The following is a 14,272-nucleotide window of genomic DNA, read 5'->3' on the forward strand; positions in this document are numbered from 1 at the left end:
TCAGTGCAATATTATAAATTCAGGTAACCTCTTAAAATCAAGAGAACTCAGTGATATTGCTCACATCACGGATTGCGACGCAACAGATAAATCACATTGCCTAAAACTTCACACTACGCACACTATGCGATCGAACCAGAGTAACAGAGCAACAGAATCGGAAGGGACCTTGGAGGTCTTCTAGTCCAACCCCCCGCGAAAGCAGGAGATCCTAGGCCATTTCAGACAAATGGCTGTCCAATCTCTTCTTTAAAAGCCTCCACGGATGGAGCACCCACAACTTCTGGAGGCAAGTCGTTCCACTGGTTAATTCTTCTGTCAGGAAATTCCTCCTCCGTTCCAAAGTTGCTTCTCGCCTTCCTTAGTTTCCATCCGTTGCTTCTTGTCCTGCCTTCAGGTGCTTTGGAGAATAGGTTGACCCCTCCCCACTCTTCTTTGGGGCAGCCCCTCAAATATTGGAAAATTGCTATCAATGTCTCCCCTAGATTAACCTGGCGTAGTAAACTTTAACGCTCCACCTTTAGCCACCAAAAAAACCCTATCAAGGTTAACGCTAATTCAATTTAGCAAGTTGTATGAACGAAGTGTTCATAGGTCTTCCCTTAACTGAGTTAAAACATGTTGTGTAAACTCAGTCAGAATGACTTAACACGATGGCTTGGTTCACCCCAACATGTTAACATTGTAGGAACACAAGCATGTTAGTCTATTTCAGCCAAAAATCAGCGTCCAGTCAGTGGCATTTGAACGCAGACATTTTATTATAAAAGGCCTCTGCTTTCAAGTGGTTGAATTCCCACAAAGGACGATTGTTACTGCTCTATATTACTAAATCAGCACAACTGCTATTTTTATTCTGCTCCATCTTTCCAAAGCAAAACCCTTCCAAAATGTCTCGAAGGGACATTAATAAAGGGGAAATTATCCATAATTGCAAAGGAAAACATTACAATATTCAGGAACAAGGTGTTAAAATATTCATGACTGGGAGAGACATGGGAACAAGGTCAGCCAATGAATAGGCAACAGCAACTAAGTCAGCCAATGGGAGCTTAAACAGATCTGAGCCTGTGCAGAGAATTGAAACAGAAACTTAAGCAGTCTGCTGCTCTGTGAAGTAAACTAGCCGTCTGCCTGTTCTTGTTTGCTATGAAACTAACTGCTTGGGTTTGCCTGTATCTCTCCTGCCTCATCTTTACTTGGAAGAACCACCTGTTGGTATTGTACATTTATTCATCTATTCTTATGTAGATAAGGAAGTTAATGAATCCTGCTGCATCAGTTATCTGTCTGTGCTTCTGGATTTGAAGTTATGCAACAGACTCTGACACAAGGAAGCGGTAAGACCTCGGTGTCAGCTATTGCCGGCCCATTCTGGTTTCTTGTCCTGCCAAGCCACACTTTGACCCAGTTTCCATGCCGTGTGAACCCAGCCAATGTCTTAATTTACATTAAATTATATTTTCCCAAGAGATAATCTCTTCTTGTTGTATGGACAAGTGACCTTCTATAGTGTAACATGCAATCTTGGAAACTTAGACAAGTGCTTAAGAGCGTTCTGCTCTCTGTCCTTCTTTTTAAAAAGTCATTTAAATAGTGGTTTTTCGTACCAACATTGGTGGGAAAACACCTTTGCAGGATTTCGGAAGATTCTCGTTCCTCTTATCGGCATCTTGCCGAAAAGAAAATATTTGCAGGAAACGTTAGAAACGAGACCGCCTACGATGCCGCTGTGTGTTTGGTTTTCATGGCTACGTTATCTCGGCCCCGGAAGTTGCTATGGGGAATGGTACTCGTCCCCGACTGGGTACCGTTTTTCGCTGCGGTCTGCGGGCAAGCAAACTTGACAAATTTTTGCCCGGCCAAAAAGTACAGGATGGGGTCCAGGCAGCTGTTGGTGCTGGCCAGAGGGCGGGTGAGTTTGTAGGCCATGTTGATGGCGTCCAACGTGGGGCAGCTGAGGTCCCAGCTGCGGAAGGAGTAGTACAGAGTACGGGTGATGTGGAAGGGCAGGAAACAAATGATGAAGACCAGCATGACGATGAGGATCATCTTCACGGACTTCTTCTTGGAGCTCGACATGCGGGAGATGCCCCGCGTGGGCTGGAGGAGCTTCCGCGCCATCATGCAGTAGCAGATGATGAGGAGAAGGAAAGGGATGCAGAAGAGGAGGGCCAACATCACCGAACTGTAGATGAGGAATTGGTCGAAGAGCTCCTTGGAGGAGGTGTCGTGGCAGGTGATGCTGTCGCCCCTCTGGCTGGTGGTGACAAAGAAGAGGACCGGCGACTGGCAGGCGATCACCACCAACCAGACGATGGCGGACACCCACCGGGCGTAGCGGACCTGGCCCCACTCCAGGGACCTCAGCGGGAGGCAGACGCCCATGAAACGGTGGCCGCTGATACAGAGGAGGAAGAGGATGCTGCAGTAAAGGTTGGTGTAGAAGAGGAAGCGGACGATCTTGCACAAGGCCACGCTGAAGGGCCAGTTGTCCTCCATGGCGTAGTAGTAGACCAGCAACGGCAAAGAGACGACGTAGAGCAGGTCGGACACCGCCAGGTTGAACATGTAGGTGGTGGAGGTGTTCCAGGTCTTGATGCGGAAGAGGAAGACGTAGAGGGCCAGCAGGTTGAGGGTCAGGCCCACCACGAAGACGATGCTGTAGGAGACGGGCAGGAGGATGTACTTGAAGTCCTCGTTGAACTTGCACTTGTAAGGGTGCTCCTCCTCGCCACAGCCGGCCTCCGAGGAGGAGTTGAGGCAGGAGTTCACGGAGGTCATCAGGAAGGTGACGTTCTCCATCGCCCTTGGGAGGAAAGCAGAGGGAGGAAGGTTAGCAAGGGAACAGAGTGGCATTCACACAGGATGCTTCCCTGGCTTTGGGGAGAGAATGAGGGAAGGAGGAAGGGAGGGATAGATAGATAGAAAGAAAGATAGATAGAAAGATAGAAAGATAGAAAGATAGAAAGATAGAAAGATAGAAAGATAGAAAGATAGAAAGATAGAAAGATAGAAAGATGATGGATGGATGGATGGATGGATGGATGGATAGATAGTTAGAGGATTGATGGATAGATAGATAATGGATAGAGATAGAGATAGATAGATAGATAGATAGATAGATAGATAGATAGATAGATAGATAGATGGATGGATGGATGGATGGATGGATGATGGATGGATGATAATGGATGGATAGATAGATAGATAGATAGATAGATAGATAGATAGATAGATAGATAGATAGATAGATAGATAGATGATGGATGGATAGATAGATAATGGATAGAGATAGAGATAGATAGATGGATGGATGGATGGATGGATGGATGGATAGATGATGGATGGATGATAATGGATAGATAGATAGATAGATAGATAGATAGATAGATAGATAGATAGATAGATAGATAGATAGATAGATAGATGATTGAGAGAGAATGAGATGTGAGCGATATGATGAAGATAATTGATAGGTGATAAATGAAGAGCTAGAGAGAGAGACAGACAGACAGACAATGGATGGAAGGATGGATGGATAGAGATAGATAGATAGATAGATAGATAGATAGATAGATAGACAGACAGATGATAGAGAGAGAAAGATTAGAGAGATATGATAAAGATAATTGATAGATGATAAATAGATAGACAGACAGACAGACAGATAATGGATGGAAGGATAGATAGATAGATAGATAGATAGATAGATAGATAGATAGATAGAAAGAAAGAAAGAAAGAAAGAAAGAAAGAAAGAAAGAAAGAAAGAAAGAAAGAAAGAAAGAAAGAAAGAAAGAAAGGAGTGAGTCAAGAATGGTGGCTGAAATGGTGTGAACAAAACTCTGTTTGATTTTTATGTGTATCCGGGGTGAAGAACCTGGCACGGCCGTGATTTTACCAACCCTCCCCAGGATAGAACAAAATCTATTAGTGATGTCAACATTGTGGCACAAGAGATGGCAGTTCTATTATTTACCTTTATTATTCATATTTATCTTTCGATTCCTATCCGTGACCCAAGAGGCTTGCAAAACTGCACAAAACCTGTTGCCTTCTCTTCCCAGGGTTTTTTCTTCTTCCTAATGTTGCTTTATGGGCAACTTTACAGCTAGTCCTTGACTTACAGCAGTTCATTTACTGACCGTTCAAATTCCAACAGCACCGGAAAAAGGGACTTACTACTGTTTTTCACACTTTGCGACATCGCTATGGCGAATGTGGTCAAAATCCAGGTGCTTGACTCATATTTATGACGGCCGCAGTGTCCTGGGGGGGGGGGGTTTGTCAAGCAAAGACAATGAGGAAATCAGATTCACTTAACAACTGTGTGACTAGCTTAACGGCTGCCCTGATTCGCTTAACAACCGCGTCAAGAAAGGTTGCAAAATGGGACAGAGCTCGCTCAGCAGATGTCTCACTTAGCAAGGGACGTCTGGGGCGCAAGTGTGATCATAAGTCGAGGACCACCTGTGTTTTGGTAGACAATTTGCCCCGGGTTCTCAAATTGGCTTTGGTTATCTGAAATTCAGCGAGAACGTGGCATACATTCAGCTTCCGTTTTGAACGCAGAAACTTCTAGGTTGCGAAGGTGTGTGCCCTTGCACCACATATCGCGGGGGGGGGGGGGGGGGGGGGGAGGGTGTCACAGCAAACACGACAAAGTCTCGGGGAATTGCACAATTCACATTCCTTCAGTGTGTGCTATCCTGTCTCTAAACGTCTCTTTCCGGGTTTTGCACTGCAATGATTAACTCTCCAAAGATACTCGCCAGCTGTTGCAGCGCGTGAGAAGATGCTGAAGGAGGCGAAAAGATCACCCTCCGCACGGACCCGAATTACTGGACGCGACAGGCAGGCGGGTTTGCTCCAGAAAGACTGGGGAAAATGTATAAAGGCAGATCGGCTAATTGTTGGAAGTGTAAGCAAGTTTCTGGTTCATATTATCATATGTGGTGGACATGTCCAATAAAGAATTCCATCTATCTATCTATCTATCTATCTATCTATCTATCTATCTATCTATCTATCTATCTATCTATCTACCTACCTACCTACCTACCTACCTACCTACCTACCTACCTACCTATCTCTTATCTATCTATCTATCTATCTATCTATCTATCTATCTATCTATCTATCTATCATCTATCTATCTATCTACCTACCTACCTACCTACCTACCTACCTACCTACCTACCTACCTACCTATCTCTTATCTATCTATCTATCTATCTATCTATCTATCTATCTATCATCTATCTATCTATCTATCTATCTATCTATCTATCTATCTATCATCTATCTATCTATCTTCTATCTATCTATCTATCTATCTATCATCTATCTATCTATCTATCTATCATCTATCTATCTATCTATCTATCTATCTTCTATCCACCTGTCTATCCTTCCATCTATCTATCTATCTATCTATCTATCTATCTATCTATCTATCTATCTATCTTCTATCCACCTGTCTATCCTTCCATCTATCTATCTATCTATCTATCTATCTATCATCTATCTATCTATCTATCTATCTATCTATCATCTATCTATCTATCTATCTATCATCTATCTATCTATCTATCTATCTATCTTCTATCCACCTGTCTATCCTTCCATCCATCCATCCATCCATCCATCCATCTATCATCTATCTATCTATCTATCTATCTATCTATCTATCTATCTATCTATCTATCTATCATCTATCTATCTATCTATCTATCTATCTATCTATCATCTATCTATCTATCTTCTATCCACCTGTCTATCCTTCCATCCATCTATCTATCTATCTATCTATCTATCTATCTATCATCTATCTATCTATCTATCTATCTATCTATCTATCTATCTATCTATCTATCTATCTATCTTCTATCCACCTGTCTATCCATCCATCCATCCATCCATCCATCCATCCATCCATCCATCCATCCATCCATCCATCCATCCATCTATCTATCTATCTATCTATCTATCTATCTATCTATCTATCTATCTCATCTACCTACCTACCTATTTTTCACTCTTATGATTGCATATCCCAGGGTCAAATGATGAAAATTCAAATGCTTGGTAACTGACTCGTATTTACGATGGTTGCAATGTCCCAGGGGTCACATGATCCCCTTTTATGACCTTCAGACAAGCAAAGTCCATGGAGAAGCAAGATTCGCTTAACATTAGCTTATCAACTGCAGTGATTCACTTAACGACTGTGGCCTGAAAGGTCGTAAAATGGAGCAAGACTCACTTAACAAGTGTCTCCCTTAAGCAACAGAAATTACGAGCTCCATGGTGGTCATAAGTCGAGGAATCCCCGTACATACCGGTTGACCAGCCCCCGGATTTTGATCAACGTGACCACGGGGATGCCACAACGGTCGTAAATGTGAAAAACGGTCGTACGTCCCTTTTTTTTCAATGCGGATATAACTTTGGACACCCACTAAACAAAGGTTTGTAAATCAAGATATTACCTGTACTCCCTTAACAAATGCCTCACTTAACAACAGAAACTTTGACCTCCGTGGTGGTCGTAAAGCGAGGACTCCCCTGTATTTTCAAGGACGCCTTTAGCCCTCCAAATGCTGAACGAAAGAATAAAGAAATTAAGAGTTTGAAGCGGCAAAATGCCTGGATTATTATTATTATTATTATTTTGGGTTCATGCCGCATTCCTCTTTTCCGCAGGGATTCTACGCTTTGTGAGTGGCAACAAGGCTGGCATTGTCTCTAGGTGGCCCCCGGGTGGCCTGGATTGTGGGGGGGTGTTGTCGGCTTCACAATCCGCCACTGTTTGAGGATAGCTGAGCCATGGCCTCCTCGCTGCCTTCGCAGGGCCAGCCTTGGCATTTTGCATGCCCGGCGTTTGCAAATGTGGCCACGGGGGCTTAATTCACCAGGCTGGGAAGGAGCTGTGAGTTTCGGCACAGGGGGCAGAAGGGAAATTCTCCTGGCATTCTGGTGACATTTTCCACTGGCACGTGAGAGTTGGATAATGAGGACATTTGTGTTGGTTCGTGAGCTGACTTTCTCCTGCTTTAGCTGGGTAGGAAAACAGAAGAAACAAAAAAACCCCAGATCCTTTGCCGCTTATAGCTAGTCCTCGGCTTATGACCAAAACAGAGCGCAACATTCCCATGGCTAAGCAAGGCAGTTATTAAGTGAGCATTGCCCCATTTTAGCACCTTTCTTCCCACGGTTGTTAAAGGAATCACCGCAGCTGTTCAGTCAGTAACACCGTCGCTCAGTGAACCTGGCTGTTCTTGTCGGAAAGTCGCAAAAGGGGATCGCGTGACCCCCCAGGACCGTCATAAACACGAGTCAGTTGCCAAGCATCATCCGAATATAGATCACGTGACCATGGGAGTTTTTCAGGTGTGAAAAATAACCGTACATCACATTTTTTCAGTGCTGTTGTATCTTCGGTCGCTAAATGAGCTTGTACTACAATACATTGGATGAGGATGATGGGTTGTTCCAAAATTAATTTCCTGCCGGTCACAAAAACTTGGCCAAGTTTGAAAAATTATGCTTAAAATCATCCTTTTCCAGACCCTGGGAAGAGAGAGAACATTGGCACAGTTGTGTTCTTCTTCTTGGCCACAAAACCAGATTCCCCCCGGAGAAGATTTTTCCTCTAACAAAACTTGAGTAGGCAACCACAATTCTGCCAGCACAGCACAACGGCTATGGGCTGTGTGTGTGTGTGTGTGTGTGTGTGTGTGTGTGTGTGTGTGGCATTTCGATGCCTCCAGTTTCCACCCAGCAGTGAAGATTAATAGGGTCCTAATTGCAGGGAAATTAAGAAATCAAAAGACGCTTGCTCTTGGGGAGGAAAGCGATGGGAAATCTAGACAGCATCCTAAAAAGCAGAGACATCACCCTGCCAATCAAAAGTGTGTCCAGTCAAGGCTTATGGTTTTCCCAGTTGCCATGGATGGCTGTGGAAGATGGACCATAAGGAAGGCTGAGCGCCAAAGAATGGAGGCCTTCCTTGTGGTCCAATGTATTAGATGTCTCCAAACTTGGCAACTTTAGGACTTGTGGACTTCAACTCCCAGAATTCCCCAGCTAGCAATCATGGCTGGCTAGGGAATTCTGGGAGTTGAAGTCCACAAGACTTAACGTTGCTAAGTTTGGAGACGTCTAATATATTGGACCAGAAGGAAGGCTGAGGGCCAAAGAATGGAGGCCTTTGAACTCTGGTGCTGGAGAAGAAGACTCCTGCATTGAGTCCCTTGGACGGCAAGGCCATCCAACTGGTCAGTCCTAGAGGAGATCAACCCTGACTGCTCTTTAGAAGATCCTGAAGAGGAAACTCAAAGACTTTGGCCACCTAAGGAGAAGGAAGAAGGACTCCCTGGAGAAGAGCCTCATGCTGGGAACGATGGAGGGCAGAAGAAGAAGAAGGGGACGGCAGAGAAGGAGGTGGCTGGATGGAGTCACCAAAGCAGTCGGCGTGAGCTTCAATGGACTCCAGAGGATGGGAGAGGACAGGAAGGCCTGGAGGAACGTGGTCCATGGGGTCACGATGGGTCAGACACAGCTTCACAACTAACTGCAACAAGGGCAGGACGATTAGAGAATTACCACCCTGGAACTCATAGTCATTTGGGCATTTTGCTCCAGATGTCCTAGGACTACACCTCCCTGGTTGGCTTACAGCTGGGTATTTTGGACTTTGGAGTCCCCAGTGCATCTCCTGGGGAGGTTTGCACGGCTGCCCCAAGTGAAGGGCCGTTGTAACTTGCAACGGTCACTAAACAAATTGTTGTAAGTGCAGGACTATTTGTAATTTTTTTTTTAAAAAAATTATTTTATTTTATCAATTTCATATATACATTCAGAATTATATGATCTCATAACTGCTATTAATAATATGTATATATAACAATTTTCCCCTACAGTTGACAATATACTTGAAGATTGCTTTTTTAACATCCCATAGATCCATCTTATCTTACAACGGTCCTACTTCTTCTTCCCTCCCTCCCTCTTTCCTTCCCTCGTTTCTTCTCTCCTACTCCCCTTCCTTCCCTCCTTCCTTCCCTCCCTCCTTCCCCTTCCCTCCTTCTCTCCTTCCCTCCTTCCCTCCTTCCTTCCCTCCTTCCTTCCTTCCCTCCTTTCTTTTCTCCTTCTCTCCTTCCTTTCCCCCTTCCTTTCCTCCTTCCTTCCCCCCTTCCTTCTCTCCTACATTCCCTCCTTCCTTCCCTCCTTTCTTCTCTCCTTCCTTCCCTCCTTCCTTCCCTCCTTTCTTCTCTCCTTCTCTCCTTCCTTCCCTCCTTCCTTTCCTCCTTGCTTCCCTCCCTCCTTCCCTCCCTCCTTCCTACCCCCCTTTCTTCTCTTTCTTCTCTCCTTCTTTCCTTCCTCCTCTCCTTTCCCTTCTCTCCTTCCCCTTCCTCCCCTTTACCCTTCCCCTCTTCTTCCCATTCCTCCCCTCTTTCCTACTCTTACATTCCCTCCCATTCTTCCTTTGGTTGCTTCTTCATAGATCCTACTTAGGTTTTATTGTTTCGTCGTTCCTTTTTCCTTCCCTACTTTTTCCAGGTTCTTGTGGCCTGAGATTATGCAGAGATAAGGCGGGCTGGATACCAGAGAAGCTGAGATTTTAAAATCTCTTGAAAAGGGAGCTGAACAGGTTGTGCCAGGTAATAAACCAATGTAAAGAATGGACATATGCTAAATAAACACATACTTTTATGGACAGTCAGTGAATGCTCCATTGGCAGCCATGCTGTCAAACCCTGATCGAGGTAAAAGGAAATTGAATCGCCATGTGCAAATAGGCGGCAATGTGCTATTTTATAAATAAATCAATAAATTCCTCCTTAATTCCAGGTTGCTCCTCTCCTTGATTAGTTTCCACCCATTGCTTCTTGTCCTGCCCTCAGGTGCCTTGGAGAATAGCTTGACTCCCTCTTCTTTGGGGCAACCCCTGAGATATTGGAAGGAAGGAAGGTGGGAGGGAAGGAAGGTGGGAAGGAAGAAGGAAGGAAGAAGGAAGGAAGAAGGAAGGATCTCTCCTTGATTAGTTTCCACCCATTGCTTCTTGTTCTGCCCTCAGGTGCCTTGGAGAATAGCTTGACTCCCTCTTGTTTGGGGCAACCCCTGAGATATTGGAAGGAAGGAAGGTGGGAGGGAAGGAAGGAAGGTAGGAAGGAAGGAGAGAAGGAAGTTGGGAAGAAAGGAGAGAAGGGAGGGTGGAAGGAAGGAAGGTGGGAGGGAAGGAAGGTAGGAAGGAAGGAGAGAAGGAAGATGGGAAGAAAGGAGAGAAGGGAGGGTGGAAGGAAGCAAGGAGGGAGGGAAGGAAGGGGCGAAGGAAGGAGAGAAGAAAGGTGGGAAGAAAGGAGAGAAGGGAGGGTGGAAGGAAGGGGCGAAGGAAGGAGAGACAGGAAGAGAGAAGGGAGGAAGGAGAGAAGAAGATAAGGAAGGCTCTCTCCTTGATTAGTTTCCACCCATTGCTTCTTGTTCTGCCCTCAGGTGTTTTGGAGAAGTTTGACACCCTCTTCTTTGGGGCAACCCCTGAGATACTGGAAGGAAGGAAGGTGGGAGGGAAGGTAGGAAGGAAGGAGAGAAGGAAGATGGGAAGAAGGAGAGAAGGGAGGGTGGAAGGAAGGAAGGTGGGAGGGAAGGAAGGTAGGAAGGAAGGAGAGAAGAAAGATGGGAAGAAAGGAGAGAAGGGAGGGTGGAAGGAAGGGGCGAAGGAAGGAGAGACAGGAAGAGAGAAGGGAGGAAGGAGAGAAGAAGATAAGGAAGGCTCTCTCCTTGATTAGTTTCCACCCATTGCTCCTTATCCTGCCTTCTGCTGCTTTGAAGAATAGTTTGACTCCCTCTTCTTTGGGGCAACCCCTGAGATATTGGAAGGAAGGAAGGTGGGAGGGAAGGAAGGTGGGAAGGAAGAAGGAAGGAAGAAGGAAGGATCTCTCCTTGATTAGTTTCCACCCATTGCTTCTTGTCCTGCCTTCAGGTGCTTTAGAGAATAGCTTGACTCCCTCTTCTTTGGGGCAACCCCTGAGATATTGGAAGACTCCTATCATGTCTCCCCTAGTCCTTCTTTTCATTAAACCAGACATGCTAGGAGGAACAAGGACCCACACAAATCAAGAAATCGTGTATACATCTGAATTAGACTGTGCTGTTTCTCGGTATCATATATGTGGTTATTTGTATAATTTGGTATTTATATTTTGTCCTGTTTATTTGGAGTCTATTGGAAGTGGTGCATATTTGACAGCTGACTGCAACGAAAACTGATTTTAAGGCATGCCAATTTGCATACATTGAAAGTGACCATAAAGTTATTCTGAGTCTTAAAAAAAAAAAAAGCTTATTGTCACTTTGACATTGTCGGCACATTCTGTGAGATCATAAACCTAACATCCGAACGTGTCTCAGCGTTCCTAGTGGTTTATGAGATACGGTTCCTCCTTTTGCACACAGGCGTGAGGGGCACACCTTCCTCATAAAACGATCGACAATCACACTTCCCTACACAAACACACACCTTGGCTTTTCCAACAACAAAAGCTGAACTTTGGAGGTTGATTTTTTTTAAAATCACATTTGCTGATGTGGATAATTTGGAAGTTCACCCAGTCAGTCCCTTAACTTCCCAAATTGGAATCGGTACCTGTGGAGACTTCAACTCCCAGAATTCTCCACTAGGAAAGTATTAATCCTTGACTTATAACCACTTGTTTAACAACATTCAAGCTTACAACGGCACTGAAAAGGGAGACTTAGGGCCGGTCCTCACAATTATGACTGTCACTTGATCAAAATTCAGACGCTTGTCAAGCACCAGGTATTTATGATAGTTGAAGGGTCATGTAATTGTGTTTTGCAACCTGACCAGAGGGCTTCTAACCAGCAAAGACAACGGAGGAAGCTGGATTCACTTAACAACTGTGGTTCACTTAACAACTAGAGTGATTTGTTTAACTACTTCTTTAATGAGGTATATTCCAACAAGACAGACGGAGACTTCAGAGGATAATCAGAACTGCAGAAAAAACCATGGCTGCCAACCTGCCTTCCGTTGAGGACCTGCGCACTGCAGGAGTCAAAAAGAGGGCCATGAAAATATCTACAGACCCCTCGCATCCTGGACATAAATTGTCTCAACTCCTACCCTCAAAACGACGCTATAGAGCACTGCACACCAAAACAACTAGACACAAGGACACTGAACGCCATCACTCTGCTAAACAAATAATTCCCTCCCCACTGTCAAACTAAGGCTGCATTACTGTTACTATTAGTCTTCTCATCGTTCCTATCACCCGTCTCCTCCCACTTATGACTGCAGGATTGTGACTTTATTGCTTCCATCCTTATGGTTTATATTGATTGCTTCCTGATTGCTTATTTGTACCCTATGGCTATCATTAAGTGGTGTACCTTATGATTCTTGACGAATGTAGCTTGTCTTTTTCTGGACACCGAGAGCATCTTCTGCACCAAAGACAAATTCCTTGTGTGTCCAATCACAATTGGCGAATAAAGAATTCTGTTCTGTTCTGTTCTATTCCATTCCATTCTCATTCCCATTCCATATTATGTTCTGTTCTATTCTGTTCTATTCCCTATTCCATTCTATTCTATTCCATTTTCTATTCTATTCTATTCTACCATTCCCTATTCTTCCTATCCTATTCTATTCCCTATTCCATTCTCTATTTTATTCTATTCCATTCCATTTTCTATTCTATTCCATTCCATTCCTATTCTATTCTTATTCTATTCTATTCTATTTAATTCTCTATTCTATTCCCTATTCCATTCTCTATTCTATTCTATTCTATTCTATTCCATTCTCTATTCTATTCTATTCCATTCCAATTCTATTCTTATTCTATTCTCTTCTATTCCATTCTCTATTCTATTCTAATCTATTCTTATTCTATTCCAGTCTCTATTCTATTCTTATTCTATTCCAGTCTCTATTCTATTCTTATTCTATTCTCTTTTCTATTCTATTCTTATTTTATTCTGTTCTATTCCATTCTCTATTCTATTCTATTCCATTCCAATTCTATTCTTATTCTATTCTATTCCATTCTCTAGTCTATTCTTATTCTATTCTATTCTCTATTCTATTCCATTCTCTATTCTATTCTATTCTATTCCATTCTCTATTCTATTCTTATTCTATTCTATTCCATTCTCTATTCTATTGTATTCTATTCCATTATCTATTCTATTCTTATTCTATTCAAATTCTAATTCTATATAAAATTTATCTTATGCAAGGGCTATCAATTGAACTTTGCCCTGTTGTAAAGATGGGAGGCGCAGCCTGGCACAGAAATCCGAACAGGCATGTTTACAGAATACTTTTGCTGATGTATTCCTGAGATATGTCCAGGTGCATCTTTATAGTGACGTATTAAGGATGTGCAGGTATATACCGATGTATCAGGTTGACATAAATCTCTGGGGATAATAAATTTGATGTGCTCTGATAGTCTTCTGATGGTTTGTCCTGCGTTGCGTGTTGTATATTCCATGTTGTATATTCCATGTTGTAGATTAGGGATCTCCAACCTTGCCGGCGGAGGAATTCTGGGAATTGAAGTCCGCCAGGCTTAAAGTCGCCAAGGCTGGGGAGCCCTGTTGTAGATAAGCCCTGTGCTTTCCGCTGGGGCTGATGGGTCTTTTGGTTTGCTGTTTTGGAGAGCTGGAATCATTAGGCTTGCAATGCGGCTATCATTGTTAGTTTTTTCTGAGTTGTTTTGGATATACGGCAGCGTTTTAGCCTTTGTTATCTCTTTATTATTTATTATCCAGTAATACCCGTCTCTGATTCTATTCCTCAACTATCTGAGGCCCGGGAGGGCAGGAATAACCACACACCACATTGGTCAAATATGTGTTTTGACTTCCAAGTAGCTGAAATATTTTTTTTTAGGCTATTCCCAAGGCTAATGAGAGCGGATAGGGGGGTGGGAATGTTATTTGGCTCAGTTAAGATAGCAAACCAGAAGCCGCTCCGGTTCTTGGCTGCTATTAACAGCAAAATTCACTCGTAGGATTTGGGGGGGAAGGGGTTTCTAGGAGGTTAGGAGACCCCCGTAAAGACTGTGATTTTGGAAAATTGTTTATTTCAAACCTCATTTATGTTGCAGCATGGATGATTTATTCTATACTAGCTGGATACTCGTGCTTCAGCTATGAAACAATGTGATCGGGCTTGGTTAATGTAAAGCAACTGGCAGTTGGAACAGAGTCTTTTCAGGTGAGGAGGGGGAGTA

At 43.7% G+C, this 14,272-nt stretch overlaps 1 protein-coding gene across 1 annotated transcript in view; it reads right to left on the minus strand.

The window, feature by feature from the left end:
- Positions 1 to 1,290: 1,290 nt before the first annotated feature.
- LOC116510340 (P2Y purinoceptor 2-like) overlaps positions 1,291 to 14,272 on the minus strand; it is a 37,581-nt gene continuing 24,599 nt past the window's right edge. The window contains exon 2 of the mRNA XM_032219851.1: positions 1,291 to 2,809. Within this exon, the coding sequence (XP_032075742.1) occupies positions 1,720 to 2,805 (1,086 nt within the window). The 5' untranslated portion in view covers positions 2,806 to 2,809 and the 3' untranslated portion in view covers positions 1,291 to 1,719. The remainder of the gene's footprint in view (positions 2,810 to 14,272) is intronic.

Source organism: Thamnophis elegans, chromosome 6 (genome assembly GCF_009769535.1).
Source record: "Thamnophis elegans isolate rThaEle1 chromosome 6, rThaEle1.pri, whole genome shotgun sequence".
NCBI lineage: Eukaryota > Metazoa > Chordata > Lepidosauria > Squamata > Colubridae > Thamnophis > Thamnophis elegans.